At 41.4% G+C, this 16,933-nt stretch overlaps 1 protein-coding gene across 9 annotated transcripts in view; it reads left to right on the forward strand.

Moving 5' to 3' along the window:
- Nucleotides 1-16,933, forward strand: part of TNS3 (tensin 3) — a 418,803-nt gene that overhangs the window by 116,863 nt on the left and 285,007 nt on the right. For 8 of the 9 annotated variants that reach the window (XM_078851678.1, XM_078851681.1, XM_073332748.2 and 5 more), the window contains exon 2: nt 11,777-11,821. The exons of the other annotated variant lie outside the window; for it this stretch is intronic. In XM_078851678.1, coding sequence (XP_078707804.1) covers nt 11,777-11,821 — 45 coding nt within the window. The remainder of the gene's footprint in view (nt 1-11,776; nt 11,822-16,933) is intronic. 9 annotated transcript variants of the gene reach the window in all.

The raw sequence follows: 16,933 nt of genomic DNA on the forward strand, positions 1-16,933 counted from the left end.
TAGGATCGCGGTTGTGGAGGCTCAAACAGTGCAGTGTGCCCATTCTAGTCATCCTGTTTCTTTTGGTCACAGTTTTGCCCACACCGTTACTTACACTGTAGAACATAATTACACTTGCACCTTTATCAGACTGCCTTATCTTGCAGTTCCTATCAGTGCTCCTTGAAGCAGTGGCTTGTGGGAGATTTTGAAAGGCCTTCTGGGAGCCCAGTTGAATTGTGTGTGTGACGAGATCAAGCTCGTTAATTCCATGGGAAACTCGTATAAGTCCCCTGTGGCCATTTTCTTACAATTATCCAAAACCTCGGCCCCCTCACCCTCTCCCCCAACTTTCCCTGCAACTGACAAATTATTTCTCTGGAGTTTGCAAGTCACAGGAGCTTCAAGCACATTTATAAGCTTTACGGCCATTTTAAAAAGTATTTTCCCCCCAGTGGAGGCAGAGGCTGAACAGGTGAGCTGATGCCTTATTAGGGTCCCGGAATTCCCAAATGTAATGTGGTCCTTGTGGAGTGATAGCATTGCCTCCCTATGTGAGAATGCAATACCTTCAGGCACTGTTGAATTTTTGTCATTTCATATGCTGGAGTTGGGTAGAGTGCTGTGAAGCGTGCTCCCTTTATAGGCTGAAATATAGGCCCAGATTCTCAATCCTGCTGTCGTGCAAAAGCCTCAGAAGACTGGAGAGGACATGAACATGCCAGAAACCAGGCTGAGGCTGGGAAAACCATTGAAGGCTAGAGAGATGGTGGGATCTATAGCACATTATGCGTCAAGAGTAGCTTCAGATCTACAAGCAGATTAAGGTTGGGAAAGTTTTGGGAGGCTGGAGAGAGAACATGGGAGATGTGAGGCAGCAATAAAGGCTAAAGAAGCCGTGTAGAATAGCAGATGAACTGAGTTTGGAAAAGAATCAGAAGACTGGAGAAAGGCTATGGCCAGAAGTGGATAAGAGGATTTCTGGGTAAATATTTGATGAGGATAGCATAAAATGAGGGAGGCTATCAATTGAGTTTCAGTGTTGCTAGATTAAGCAGGGGTTTACAGCACAGTAGATTATTGATGGGAAAGATTGGTAACCGTGATTTTGGTTGTTTTTTCCCCCCCAGGCCGCTTGAAACTCATAAGGGGCCACATTTTCTGATGTGTCTTTATCCTACAGTTCTGCAAGGGTGTGATGTACTATTTCATTTTCTTGGGGAAGAACCTTTTAAAATGAATACCCTGCTTTTTGTAACAAGCTCTCTGAGGAGCGGAGAGCAGAATTCCGAGTGTACGAGCATGTTTGGCATCTTGGGAACACGCAGAAAGAGGAAAAACCTAAATGTGCTGAGGGTGCCTTATTTCTGTGAATCAGGAATAATTCTGCTGAAGGCAAATAGGGTTATACTGGTGCAAAACTAGTGTAAATGAGGTCACAAACAGCCCATAGTGTATGTTTTTTTCTACTTACTGATGAGGGTAAGAGAGCAAGGGCAAACTTCCTTGTTTAAAGATATTCCTATTATGATAACTGCATTTGGAAAAAGTTTGGATGCTGGAGTTTTGAGTCTTGTAGATTAATTATTTTTCTTGGTGGTGTGAGCAGGCATGATTATCAACCATTTATGGTCTGAAAATATCCTGCCTCTGTAAATTATTTGATGATAGTTTGTGTAATATATATTAACTTTTACTTGTATCTGGCTTACCTGTCCTGCAGATAGCTTTTCCACAACTCAGTTACCCTCTTCCCTGAACTTAAGACCACGCACCAGTATTTTAGCATTGATGCACGCCTGGTATCTGCTGCAGTTTTCCATATGAGATCATTTAGTTTTGCTTCTGTTTTGGTTATTACACCCGTGCCTCTTCAGTGCCATCCTTGCTGACCTGCTTCATTATCACTGTATGTGTATGAAAACCATATAAGTCCTCTGATAAGCTGAATGTTTTAAACGCTTCATTCCACCCACCCGATTTATCCAGGGCTTTGGCACAACTGCAGCCCTGCAGAGAGGGCAGATTGGGGTCACACATGGATTGCTTTTCCTGCAGCCTTTGCCCGTTTGAGAACATGAGGCACAAAAGTAAGAGAAAGGAGGAGCGCTTCAGTGGAAATGGAGAGAAGGGTGAGAACAGAAGCCACGTTCTCCCATTCAGTGAGAGAGAAAGAGAGAAACCAGAATTCGCATCCTATGAAGTGAGCTGTAGCTCACGAAAGCTTATGCTCAAATAAATTTGTTAGTCTCTAAGGTGCCACAAGTCCTCCTGTTCTTTTTGCAGAATTCACACAGTTTCCCAGAAGCTGGAGAGGGGCTTCGGAGGACCCCTTCCTTTCAGGTTTGAGACCAGCAAGTCATCCCTGTGAATCCTGCTGCTTGAATCCCTCCATTTCCTTCATCCTGCATCAGGCTTCAAACACCTTATCCTCATGCCAAGCCTCTGCCCCGCACTGCTGCTCATGCTGTCAGCGTAGTCATCTGCGACTAAACACATGCCTCTGCTGTACTATTTGCCAGCTCTTAAGGAACCCTGTGACGAATCATTTCCTCCAAAAATGTGAAATATGTTGAATAAATTATGTATTTCATATTATTATCAAACATGGATATTGCAGTATTGTCTAGAGGTGTTAGCTAGGTCTTGGCCCCATTGTGCAGTACAAATGTAGTAAATGGCAGTCCCTGCACTAAATCTTACCATCTAAAAGACCAGAGTTTTTATGTCCAGTAATGACCTCTGGAGACTGTAAGTACTGAGCATTGGTTCCGAATAAGAATGGCTGAGATGTCTGTTCAGGTTTAAGTTTCAGATAATGGTTTGGAATAGTAAGTGATATGAAGCTAAAGAAACACATTACCAGAAGGAAATATCAGATAATAGAAGGCATTTATGATTGTTGACTTTGAATGGTTCGTGCTTTCCTGGGGAATCATGACATTTCATATAAACATTCAGGGGATCTATGTTACACTTGAAGCATACACTTCTAATGAAACTCTGTATTCCCACTGATGCTGGAATTCACAAAGTGTAATTATCCTGCTTGTTAGACACCTTGGTTAAACTGAGCTAGCAGAACCTATGTAGAGTGTATGCTCTTAATGACCATACTTTCTTTTAAAGGATTGTAGTAGATTTTTAAAAGAAACTGTTGTAAAGCATATTTTTAATCCGATGTTTGAGGCAGTGTTGAGTAGTGCTCAGAGCACAGGCCTGAAAGTCAAGAGAACTAGATTTCCTTCCTACTGATTCTGTATGTAACTGCGAGCAAAACATTTAGGTTCTCCATGCCTCAGTATCTCCTCCAGTAATATCCACCTTTGTAAAATTATTTCAGAAATTCAGATGAGAGCAACACAGTTTTGCAAATTATTTTATTATTATATGTTGTAATATTTCATTATATTTCTATACACCCTGGAATATATTTATTTTCCTTAGTTGTCTCATAACTTCTTCAGTTACAGGTACTTTTCTCAATTATTTGCACAGGAGGGCTCTGCCTGATTAGCATTTAGAGTATAGTAGGTTTATTCTTCAGCCGTTGAACTCACTTTCTTTGTCTTTGGCTCATTCATGTGGGTACCATTACAGTTGTTTGAAGCAAATCCCTGATGACTTGCTGGTGTGTTGACCTGTACAGCTGCAGAGGGAAGAACTTTTCGAAAGAAATGATACTGTTTAAGCAGATAGAATGTCTTGCTTCCTTGTAGTTCAGCGGTGGGAGAAATGAAGGGCATGTGCTAAGCAAATCGTAGTTTTCCTTTGTACTGTAAGTAGCGCTGACAATTCTCAGGGCAAAAGTAACGAAAGACTGAAACATTTGTTCCTTAATATTGTGAATTTTTTTTATTACCCTAGTTACAGAATTTGAATCCAGCTTTCATACATCCTAAAGTTCAGATATTCAGATGTTGATACCTCTAGATACCTACCTCTAGTTGATATGTTGCATGTCCAAAATTTTCTTCCTCCGTGTGGCAGTTCTTCCATACTGCTATGGGGATGGAGTAAAGTGGGAAAACTCCCTCACTCACTTGAATGAATTCTCTGAACCCTCAGAGAACACTTTAGTGGCCTAAAGGTGCAGAGTTTCCAGGTTGCTTTAACTATGTTTGAACAGCTTGCAGCAGGAGAAAAGGTGTTCACTGAAAAAAAATAGGAGAGGAAAAGTGAAAATACTAATTGCCAAAAACAACATAGAAGTTCTATGAAATCCGAGTGAAAGAAGGCGCGAGAACTTTTTTGTAATACTTTCAACCTGTATGAGAGCTTCAATATAAAATTCCAGGCGAACGTAGCTGTTGAGGCCCTTTGGGATCGTAGAACATCATGATGACTGCCTGTACTGCTGTGTTTGTGTTTCTTGGAGATTAAGAGCTGGCAAATATGAATGACATATCTTTTTACAAGCATTTTATTTTATGTGAAACCCCATCTTCCCTGAAGGGAAGCAAGCTTTTCTTACTTGTTTTAAAGTTTTGCAAGTAATTGGCTTATTCCTATGTTTAGAGAGAACTGTTTGTAACAAGCTGTTTATTTGGGTCTTTGTTAGTGAGGCTACTCTAAGAATAAAGTGCTAATCAATGAGAATAAGAATATTTGGCTGATGATGACATTTTACGGTTAATGACATAGGTGTTGCTGAACTGGGGGTCATGATTTTCTTGAATACAAATAAGGAACAACAAATATAATAAAATATGATATTTGGATAGTAACACAGGCTGTTCTTGTGAGTCATTCCTTCTTATTTGGAACAAGTGCAGCAGCTTCCGCTGAATAGCAACCCAGATATTAACAACTTCTGGGGAATGGTAACATTTATCTGGGAACCAATCCTGTCCCATTGATTTTTTAATCATAATGGGATTTGGATAGTGGTAACAGCATGCCGGTTATTAGCAACAATTTTTGGAAGAAAGGTTCTACCTGAAGGCAGGTTTGAAAGGCTGCAGCCCTAGAAGAAAATGGTGAGGGGTGCTGAGCACCCCGTGAAGGCAGGTTTGTGTAGCTGCACCCAGGGAAGAAAGTGCTGGGACCTGTCTTGGTTTATGACCAAGTGCAGCCCCTCCCTGCAGCTGGTGGTCAGCCCATCCCAGTGCTTCCTTCTGGGGCTGCAGCCCTGCAAACTGGCCTGTGTGCAGGGACTGCACAGGAGGTAAGGGGTGGCGAGATGGGAGGGGAAGCTGTGGTGGGCTACAGGAAAGGAAGCACTGGGATGTGCTGAGCCCTAATGCTTGGAGAGGTTATTGTGAGCCCCCAGCGCCCCTGCTCCCAGTGGAAAGCCCTGGCATCCAGGCTGCATCCTCCCTGCAGGCAGATTTGCAAGGCTGCAGCCAGGGAAGGCACGTCTCAGCACTTCCTTCCCTGTCTGCCGCTTCTCGAACCTGCCTTCCTCCTATTAGCAACTGCCAGATAACAGCAGCTTTTTGCTGGTATCCGAGCCGAGGGGCTGCTAATAAACAGAATCCACTGTAAACTGTTCCTTTTTTTTACAACATTCAGATGGTTTAGATCTTGTGTGCTTCTTATTTTAACGTTTCGATCTAACTCTGGTGTTTATGAATAGTTCTGAATTATGGAACATACTTAGGACTCTGAAATGGACGTATAAGCCAAGTCATTACCATCTGATAGCTCTTCAGTGGCCTATATGAAAGAAGTTCATGGCCTTCATCCAGTTCCTAATAAACTTTTGTCCCTCTTGCCAAAAGCACTATGAAAATAGGCTCTAACTGCTGCTCTTGATGGCGTTATCGTATCAAATGCACAAACATAAGCAAAAGGCTATGTCAGGGTTTAGTGGGGGAGGTTGGCACTCCTGGTATGGATGCGTTACCTGTATTGTGAACAAATAAAGGTCTCCAGAGTTGTTTAATTGGATGCCAAACGTAGCAATACTAAAATGGAGTGCTGATGATTCAAATAGTGTTTATCCTGAGCACTGCTGTTTTAAAGAACTTTATTTATTTACCAGAGATGGGGGAGGGAGGGAGGAAGGGAGAAATACTGGAAATGTAATGAGAGAACCTCAAAAACCGCAATTTTTTGCAGTTCCTTCCAAATTTTCAAAATTAGTTCAATTGTATCAAAATTGTGTGATGATTAGCCTATTTTCACTCAAAAATAAGCCAGTTGTTGAATATAAAAATTTTTGAAAGCGGAAATATATTTTGGATAAGGATAAATTCATTTTAAAAAAAAAACCTTGTATTTTAGTTTGTACAGTGCAGACCAATTGGGGTCCCAATCTTAGTTTGATCTCTGGACACTTCTTTCATACAGATTATTGTTAGTAGTAGTAAAGATTGTAAACGGAAGACATTTTTCTCCTTCTCAGTTCTCAGACTCTCAGTAGCATGCTGACACTGAAATGTAGAAGGGATGCTGCTGCTGGCTCGTCACTGGCCTTCATGGTGTGTTATCACAGTGGCTGCCCCTAGTGCCAACATTTGGGGGCACCAAATCTTGGTGTTTTTGTTTATTTGCTTGTACCTTTTGGGTGGGGAGGGAGCACCGAAAAAGTTTTCTATCCTGGATAGGATAGTTTTGGCTGGACGTATTCCTGGAGGTTTCATCGCATGACATAATCTTTAATTAAAGATTAATCTTTAATTCCTGGAGACTCCAGGACAATGCAGGAGGGCTGGCAACCCTAGTCCTGGAGTCACAACATCTAGATCTGGCCCTGTTGTCGCCAGCTACTAAATGTATATTATGGGTTTGTTCCTGCTTCCGCTGAGGTCAATGGGAGTTTTGATGTTGACTTCAGTGCAAGGAGAATTGGGCAGTTTGTGGGAACAGCAAAAACTTGCCTACGCCTATTTTTGAAGAATGTTGTGTTTGGTCCATGGCTTAAAAGAACAGATACATCTTTCAACCCACCCTCCAAATCATAATTACCACTATATTAGTCCACTCCATTTGCAGAGAAAGCAGTGCAAGGCTTATGCAACATTCAGGTTCTGCTTAAACCCTCAACATAGGGCCTAAATGGTGTATAAGTTTTAAGCTGGTCTTTTCTGCCCAGGAGTAAATTTCTCACTGAACATAGATATTAAGTCTACACATCATACTGGCTGGCTATTTTTTCTTTTTACCCCTTACGTTTTTGCCCTCATCAAATTCACCCATTTTATTGACATCTGTAAAAAGGGTTCCACTTTTTGCATTTTGTGTTCCAGAGGTTGCAAAACATTTTACTCATCCGTCTTCTCTGAATTCTGGAAGAATGTTCACGTTGCAACCAGAGAGTGATCTGTCCTGTGATGAAGAAAGCCTTCCTATCATGGAAACACCATTCCCAACAGAAACCTGCAATGAATCTTTTTCTGACAAAACATGGCATCGTGGCTGATAGACAATAAGTATGAAATCAGCCCTCTGCTGCATTGTGTGTTTGGGGACTGTGCGGGAGAAAAAACATATTCTTTTACAGAAAGAAGAGGGTGTGGTGTATTAGGGAATATCATATTTGTACAAAAAAGCTGGGCACATTCTTTGAGCTTGGCTTTCTGCTCTTGAGGGTGGGGGAAACACAGTGAGAGAAAAACATTCCTGGAGGGGATTAATTTTGAGGTGACTCAAATAGACACTTTGATCCCTTCCATCTGCAGGTGGCATGTTTTAACTTGTTAATATATGGATAGCAAATTCCCTTTTGCCTTTTATGTTTGGAAAATTGCTCATAGCCCACACATGGCTATGTAATTGGGAGAGATTGTTCATTCTTGCCTGCAGGAAGGCATTTCTCTGTCTGCTGAGCTTGAGTTCCAAAGCAGAGAGGAAAATGCTGTCAGAGAAAGAGCAGCAGAATTCCTGGTCTGTCCATGGGTTCACTATAAAATGGCCATTGAAAGATGTTCATTGCATTCAGGGTGCTATGTGTTCTGTGGTATGTGGGACATCGATTCTGCAGTAAGCCCCTCCCCTCTAGCTCCCAACTGAAACTGGTGCAGTATTCTATATAATAGTAACATTTTGATAGCTTTGAGTACATTCGGACAGGTGTTTTTTCAATGAATTATATGCACAGAAAATAAAATGATTTATATCTTGTGTTATTTAGCTTGGTTTTAAACTCAGTGCAAGTCTCAACTGTGGAGTGGTTTTCTTTCTTTCTTTCTTTTTTTTTTTTTGCAGTACAAATAATAATGAGAATACATATTGCATTGAAAAATGATGTGAGATTGCATGGGAGTTCATAGAATCATAGAATCATAGAATATCAGGGTTGGAAGGGACCCCAGAAGGTCATCTAGTCCAACCCCCTGCTCGAAGCAGGACCAATTCCCAGTTAAATCATCCCAGCCAGGGCTTTGTCAAGCCTGACCTTAAAAACCTCTAAGGAAGGAGATTCTAGGTAACGCATTCCAGTGTTTCACCACCCTCTTAGTGAAAAAGTTTTTCCTAATATCCAATCTAAACCTCCCCCAGTTCCTGTGAGATGCTTTGAAGTCACTGAATGCTCAGCATCTTTGAGAATCAGTCATTTTATTTAGGTGCCTAACTTTAGGTACTTACCTTTGAAATATTTAGCTTAAACCCACCTGTGTCTCAATTTCTTCATCTGGTCTTTTAAGGGTTTTGAAATTTGTGGATGACAAGCATATTATATTCCTCTTCCTCCAAACGGGTTGTGTGTCAAGCAGGTGTTTGAACCAGAATTCACTAAAATTATCCGATGAAACAGGTAGAGCTCCTTGAATGCTGGAATTTCTTGGCTTTGGAATTTACCACAGTATTGTGCTTCAGAATTTGTATCATACAGGCATGTTAGTAGCTCTCAGGTACTGCAGATTTTGATTGATATTTTTTCTTAGTGCTTCCTTCAGAAAGGCTTAGCTGTGTGCATTATTTTCTATATCTCGAAATTATGTTCATGTACAACATGCCACAATGGAAAATTGGTAAGCCTGTTTATTTACTGTATGTTAAACTATGGACATTTGATGCTGAAGATGTTAAACAGCAGAATTTAATGACTGGCACTCCACATTTCTGTTACCCTAACTGATTCCAGAACAGGTTATCAGGAAGAAATTAAAGTACCTCAGTTTTTAAAATGAGTAAGTTTTCTTTTACTGTGGTCTCAGTCAAATACTTTCTGTGTTGCTTATAAATTTCAGCTGTGGTAGTTGATGGGCTTTTGTTTTGAATGTTGCAACTATCTCCTTGGGTATTAAAAGTCCCTTAGAACTTTTAATGAGCATTGCTGTGCTAGGCCAAGTATCCTGGCCATATTCCAGCATGAATAATTTCATTCTAGCTATCTCAACACCCCCTGTAGTTTTACTCAGATACGGCATTGTTCCCTTCCCCCTCTACTAAAAGCAGGTGTGGAGAGTTGCTGGTTCAATATGGCTACCAGATTTGCACTTCACGTTATACATCTGTGGGTGGGATGAACTGATTTCTGTAGAGCATTGACTTTATTTCAGAAGAAAAAGAAGATAATGGTGGCTGCTCTGCCAGGGTGTGGTGCACATGGGCACAAGGAAACATCCATCCTCCAAGCCATTTTAAGAGAGAGACTCACTACAGATGTTTAACCCATGCTACCACAGTGTGGCTGTTTGTCACCCTCTAGTGGATGAACCTCTGATAGAGGTTTATGAGTCAGCTATTGCTTCTGAATATTGGACCTGGTTCCTTTACCCAAGTACTAGAGGTTCGTGCTTTTCAACCTGGAGATGCTGGGTCATTCCCCATAGATGGCTTGGCATCATTATAAAATGTTGGGAACCACTGATTTAATGAGTTACAAGGGATAATTGTTATTTAGTTAACTTGCATTAGTATGTTCTGTGGGACTTGGCAATTGCTGCTCTGTACTCACACGGTAGATGTTGACAGCTGAAGAAAGTCCAATGGGCTAAGAGAAGTCATACATACCTTGCTTAACTATTCTATAAAACAGTTACCAATTGATATGAAGCTGAAATACAACTGTATATTTTCAGCTTTTGTGGGTTTTTTAAAGGACACGTGTAGGCTTTATTGCATTCTTTACAGGTAAAAGGACTTGGGTCCCAACATTTCCCTTTCAGTGATGCTTGGGCTGCTGAAGATTCATATGAAGCAATTATTAAAAACAATAACAATAAAACTCTATTAGAGGGCTAGGTTATCAGCTGCTCCCTTTCAACTTGTGTCTGCAAAAATGCCTGTTTTCTCATACATGTTCCACAGATTTGTTAAGGTATTTAGGCATTGCTGGGTTCAACATAGCAGCATCCTAAGTGAGTTAGGCTCCTAAGTCTCATTTTCAAAAGTGGCATAGGCATTTAGGAGCCTAAATCCCATTGACTGTCAAAATATGGGCCATAACCACCTGTATCTACTAAAGTGGGGTTTGTGAGAACAAATTTACAACAGATGTAAATATATGATTCTTATAATGCAAAACCAAATACACATCCTCCTGAGATGACATATGTATGGCATTTACCTTCTCTTAGAAAAAGTAAATTGTTGGATTTAAACAGGTTGAGAGTGTAGAAAATTATAACATTAGGTTAGATGACAAGTAAACCTTGCATAGATTATATGGCAAGATGCTGACTGTAAAATTAGTTTTTAAAGGCATCCAGATATAGTATAAACTATGGCTACAATAAATAACATGAAATAGAAAGACAGGAGTAAATTATAGGGTAATGTTTACAAAAGGAATAGTCCTGCTAAGGGGAAATTGTCCGTGAAAAATGCGTAAGGTATCTTGCTCACATAAGATCAGAATTACTGAAGAAGATAGGTTCCAAGAGTCAAAGCCTTGTTCACATAAATAGTTGCAGTGTACTCAGTGGGACATCTCACGTAAGAAAAATGAGCAGGATATGACCCATTGCCATTTAAAAGACTCATAATTTCTGACCAAAGATATGGGACAGTTGAACACAGGCAAGAGCTGATAAAGAGCAGAGTAATAGCTAATACCTCTTAATACTCTGTAAGCCCTTATTTAGGAATGATTGTTTTATATTGACTATGAGCCATGGTATGTCATAACGACACTTTAGCTTAATCTTAAAACAAGCCAGCAATCGTTTGCACATGCAACGAGGATGAATGTGCACGCAGAGCTTCAGTGCCTATTTTTGTAAATTTGGCTGTAAAGGACATCTATCATATATGTTTGTTGAGTTGTAGCCATGTTGGTTCCAGGATATCAGAAAGACAAGGTGGGTGAGGTAATATCTTTTATTGGACCAACTTCTGTTGGTGAGAGAGACGAGCATTTGGTCTAACACAGAGGTCTTCTCCAATGTGTAAGGATGTAGATTATTACATATAGGGTGGGATCAATTAATGAGACTGTATTAAAAACAGTATGAGACTTCCAAAAAACCTCTTGTGCTTATTGCACTAATGAAGCAACCCATTTTTGATCAAATGTATGGGATCAAAATTTCTGTATAAACACACCAAAATAAATCTGCAAAGAAAGAATTTTCTAGGAAGTTACACTTTGGTAAAGGCGCCAAAGACACAAGTAAAAATAGAAACTGAAAACTGTAATTAATAATATCTGCCAGAAGCCTTTCTGATGCAGCAAGGATTTTTCCAGAGCACGTTAGCCGGTATTGTGAGAGACAGTTTGGGGAGACTGCGTGGGGCTTACTTAAGGTATACCTATATGGCTGTCAAGGGGTTAAATATTATTTCTTAAATGCCGTGTAGTAATGAATAGAAGGAAAGCTTTCCTAATTGTAGTGAAGTATTTTTGGAATTTGCCCAGTCAGTTGGTAATATTTCACTAATTAAAGGAACCCTTTGTTTAAACCAGGCTGACAAGAGTTCGTCTGGAGGATTGGCTGTTGGACAAGCTGAGGTATGTTCATTCTTCAGCAAATCAACCCATTTTATGAAATGACCTTTCTGAAGTAATGCTTTTAACTTAGAAGAATGTAATCACATCTGTGAATTCCTTATGGTTTCTGTGCTGCTGTGGGTTGCAGGCTGTAAAATGTTTCACTCTATTTTACTGCCCCTGAGTCCTGTGTGTAATGAAAATGAACCAAATAAAAGAAATATAGGCACAAGTATCTTTATGACTGGAAGGTATGTAGAGTGATTGGATAGCAAAATGCATGGATTGTAAATGTTTGCAGAGGGAATGTTTGCAAGCTGGATGGGCAGGGCATGTATTGGTTTCCTACTGAGACCAAAATGACTATGCCCATCTGGAACACTCACGTCCTAGGGGGCCATGCACAATGTGGCTGTGGTTTGGTGAACAAAGGTCACCCCATGCCAGACTACCTCCATGCTTGGGAACTGTGGATCTTTTTTGAGGGTACTACATTCATTTGCAGAGATAGTTTGGGGCAATGTAAATAAAATTAAAAATTGTAAAAGCTTTATACTGCTGATTAATGGTAATGTACAGAATTAAAGGCTGCTATATATTAATGCTATTTTCTAAACTTTAGACATAAACATGCTTGAAGAAATACATGCAGTATCATATATACCATTGACACAGTGTGGTATATTTGCTGAATTCAGTTGTTTACTTTGTTCAGTGGGTTCCTGCTTGTGAAGAATCCCAGTTTGCAAGATCAAGGAAAGAATAAAACTGCTGACTGATTTCTCGTTTCTGTCCAAAATACTTTGTATACTTTTTTCCTGCCAATGCATACAGCTGACTCAGTGTTTCTCTTAACAACTTATTAGGTCATGACTTAGTAGCTTTCTCTTGTAACCGTTTTTCTTCGTTACAGAGATAGGGTCAAGAGTTAGGAAGGCAATTTTTTTTATTGCCAGTAATAGCATTTTAACACTTATATATCAGTTTCCATCTCCAAAACATTTAAAAAAATCAGTTAATTAATCCTCAGCAGTCTTATGAGATGGGGAAATACACTGGACACAATTCAAAAGTTCATTCTTGTTTTGAGGTATTACTAATTCCAGCAATATTTCTGACATTTAACAAGGAATGCTGCTGGAACCATGAACCCAACTTTGAAACTGAAATGAAATTTGGAGTACACCCATTCTAAGCACATCAATGTGCAATCTAAGCCAACTCTCATAATTTTATTGTGACTTTCACATTATATCCTTCTTTCTTTTTTCTTTCTTTTTTGAAGTAAGTTTCTAGCCCTCAGGGTTGTGGAGGCAGTCATGACTCCTAACAATTCAAAACTCAGAACCCAAAATGTAGCATTCTTTAAAATCTCATGATTTTTAAGCCAGTCTCCTTATTTTTGGGGGGGCCTAATTTCATCATGGCATCTGAATGTAGAAGACTGAGGGGAGACATTTTTTCTCCAGAGATCTTAATAAATAGCAAAAGTTTCCTCTCCATTTACCTTGCTATTTGATATTTGTCAGGTCTCCAGGCTGGACTATATAAAGCATTATATCAGCAGTTCTCAAACTGTGGGTCGCGACACCAAAGTGGGTTGCAAACCTGTTTTAATGGGGTCACAGGGCTGGCATTAGACTTGCTGGAGCCCTGGGCCAAAGCATGATCCCCATGACCCAGCGCTGAAGCCAAAGCCCAAGCTCCACCACCTGGAGCAGCGGGACTCGGTGAACTCAGGCTTCGGTCCCCCTTCCTGGGGCTGTGTAGTAGTTTTTGTTGTCAGACGGGGGTCACGGTGCAATGAAGTTTGAGGACCCCTGCATTAGATCAACCCAGGCATTTAATCATTTAAGAAACTATTTGATTTGCAGCAACTTGGTTGTAAGTATTTTGGGCTTCCTTGGAATCAGAGAAGGCAATGTATGCTGGGACATCTTTGGCTTGAGAGAACCTCGGAGCATGTTTAATTCCAACAGAGATGCTACTCAATGCCCAAGATGAAGAGTTCCAGAGCTGAGACCTTCTATTTTCGTAATGTGACCCCATCAAAAGTAGTTGGTTTTGATGGGGGAGAACGAGCAACAGTCTATGGAGCATGTTGGTAGGTAGCATGAAAAAGTTGGGTTATAAAGAGTTTTTTGGGGTTGAAAAATATGGAATTGGGGACCCTGTGGGGGAAGTAGTAGTGTGTTGCACAGGGAGGAGGAGTTGGAAGTCTCAGGAATGGAAGGATGAAGTGAGGAGGAAACGGAAGGATCTGGTTGGGTTGGGAAGGAGGAAGGTGAGAGGAAGAAGGAGAAAGCAAAGAGACCTTGAACTTCCATAGTCCCTTTGATCCTAGAATTTCAGCACTTAACAAACATTAATTCATCCTCACAACAGTCCCTGTGAAGTAGCTGAGTATGATTATTCATTTGACAGAAGGGGAAACTGAGACACAGTTTGTTTCAGTTTTTTTCCTTTTTAATTATCTGAAAAAAAAGTTGCATTTCATGTGTTTGTGGTGTGATTTTTTCACACCAAATATGTGCTCAGTTGGTAAACAGATGTTTTTTCCTAACCCTTCCGATTCTACCTGTGATCTGAAAGTAAGATTTCAGGATAAAACCCTCAGGGATTTTCTTTCTGACTTGTGCATCATCACCAGCAAGCTGGGTCCAGCTGAGGTGTATAAGTATAGTTAGAATGAAGTTAAGTTACACGACTCTGTAATCTGAGTTAAACATGCTGCATTTGAAAATGTGCAGCGAATTTGATCTGTTTCTTCAGTGCTGAGTTTAATGAAGTTAAATTCTGGATTTACACTGATGGGCGGAGTGTGAACTGCTGGCTGGGGGGAGGCTAGCTCCCAGTCCCGCATCTTCTGCCTGAGGCATGCCCCCCCCAAACAGGGCTGGAGCCCAGAGCCCCCCCACCGCGGCTGCTGGCCTCCGCCCCAGGCTAGCGCCCCCATCCCTGGAGCGCCAGGAGTGCGGGCGGCGCAGCCCCAACCCCCCAAGCCCGGGAGCGCCGGTGGCACAGCCCTAGCCCCAGAGCGCCAGGAGTGTGGGCGCTGCGGCCACAGCCCCCTCAGCCACGGAGCATCGGGAGGGAAGACGGCGTGGCCGAAGGCTCCTCAGCCCCAGAGTGGCTGGGAGGGCGGGTGGCACAGCCCCAGCACTGGCAGGTCGGGCGGCATGGCCCCAAAACCCCCAGCCCCGGAGTGCCAGCAGTCAGAGGTGGCGCAGCCTGGAGACACAGAGCGGGAAGCAGGAGGGGGAGTCTGGGGGCAGAGCATGGGCGAGGCCCACTTCTGGCTGTTTGGGGAGGTACCGCCTTCCCCAGCCTATGATACCTGCTGCCCATGTTTACATTGATGAAACTCATGGGAGACTTTGGCTCTTAGTTAATAAGTGTGTTGATGATGGGCAGTCCAGAATAGAATCCAGCTCTCCTGTAGCTGTGTTGGCTTCACAGAGATAACAGAAGCTAATTAAGTATTTAAAATCATCTTTTTGTCACAAAGTGAGCAGGTGTGGTTGACAACAAGCAGGGAGCAGATTGGTTGAGTAAGGAGGTGCTATTTTCATGTAATCTCTTTTCTGAAAATAATCACAGTTTAACACACTTGCCTGGGTCACAGAGAGCAAGGGATGTATCGACAGAGCAAGGGACGTATAATCATTTTATACATCGTGTCTGATTTCTGTTTCCAGAAATGCATTAGACCCTTGGCTTAAGCATGAAGATCACATTCAACTCTCTTGCATTATCTTGGCTCATTCAAAAAGCTGGCAGGGAAGGACTCAAGTGTGTAGGCCTCAGGCTAGTAGAAGCTGTTGCTTTCGTGGATGAGTTGGAGCAGACAGCCCCAATTATCAGCATTCTCTGCTAGTCAGCCAGAGAACAGATTTGATGTCATCTGTGAAGACAGCTGTTTTTCTGCCTCCTCTGCTAGAGGAAAGGGGTAGGAAGGGAGTGGCTATTAATAAGGGAGGTGGAGTTCATTATGAGAGAAGAGGGAAGGCATTATCCCACCTCTCCAATATACTTAGTGACTTTTGTAAATGGATATTGTTAAGGGTGGCAAGGAGGCAACTGAGTGTGATTCAAAAAAACCTGTTTCAAACAATCCAAGGGTTTTGGCTATAAAAAGTTGATGATGAATAGAACTAAATACAATTTGATGGCTGTCCTGATGCAGACATGTTGTTTACTATAACTCAGCATGCTTCACCAATCAATTATCTAATCCCCTGGGAGTACAGAGAAAGCATTAGATCATATACCTCAGCTGAACATTATCTAATGCATTAAATTTAGTATGAGAGCCCTCTGCAGCTTAAAGGCAGAAGCTGAATTCTCACATGACCAGGGCTCAGCCTTGCTCATGCTTCACTATAGTCATGTTCCACTGAAACAGCTTGGGCTACGCTGCTCTGCCATGAGGAGTGCCACTGCCAGGGCCTGAACAGCTTGTGCTAATTCTGCCAGTGTTCAAATGGCAGGGATGCTAGACCTACTAATCTGAGAAAAGGAAGGAGCACAGAGATCAGAATAAGAGGCTTCTTTTCCTGGTTGTTGCAGTGCATGGCAAGTCTGCTGCCACCAAGCTAATACTGATCCCCTGCGAACATTTTAAAAATTGATGCGAGTTGTAGCAATTTTGTTGGAAAAACAATATTTTGAACCATAAACACTTGGTTTTGTCATTTTGTGTGTTTATGGATTTCAATAGAAATGTAACACCACCTGGTGCCAAGTTCCACAGTCCTTGCTTGTTCGAAATTCTCACTGAGGTCATTGGGCGTGTTTAGGATAGCATGGACTCTATATCATGGAATTCGGTCCCTGGTTAATAACAGCAGGAGAACACAACTGTGTATGTACGAATGCTCTCTGCTCCAATAAACCATGTCACCGTTTAATAAATGTTTTGTGGGATATGTCCTCAGGGTGGAGGGATGGCTAATCTCATAATATGAGAGAAAAAGGAATAGGTGATGCATTAAAAAAAATTGTTGTTAGCAAAGCAGAATGTTGTTGATCAACATGCTCTCACAGGTTCATTTTAAAAGACCACACAGAAAAACCGGGAAAAAATACAAAGATAAATAGATTGCCACAAATCCTCCAGTGACCCGTGAGAAG

This window comes from Lepidochelys kempii, chromosome 2 (genome assembly GCF_965140285.1).
Source record: "Lepidochelys kempii isolate rLepKem1 chromosome 2, rLepKem1.hap1, whole genome shotgun sequence".
In the NCBI taxonomy this organism is placed as follows: domain Eukaryota; kingdom Metazoa; phylum Chordata; order Testudines; family Cheloniidae; genus Lepidochelys; species Lepidochelys kempii.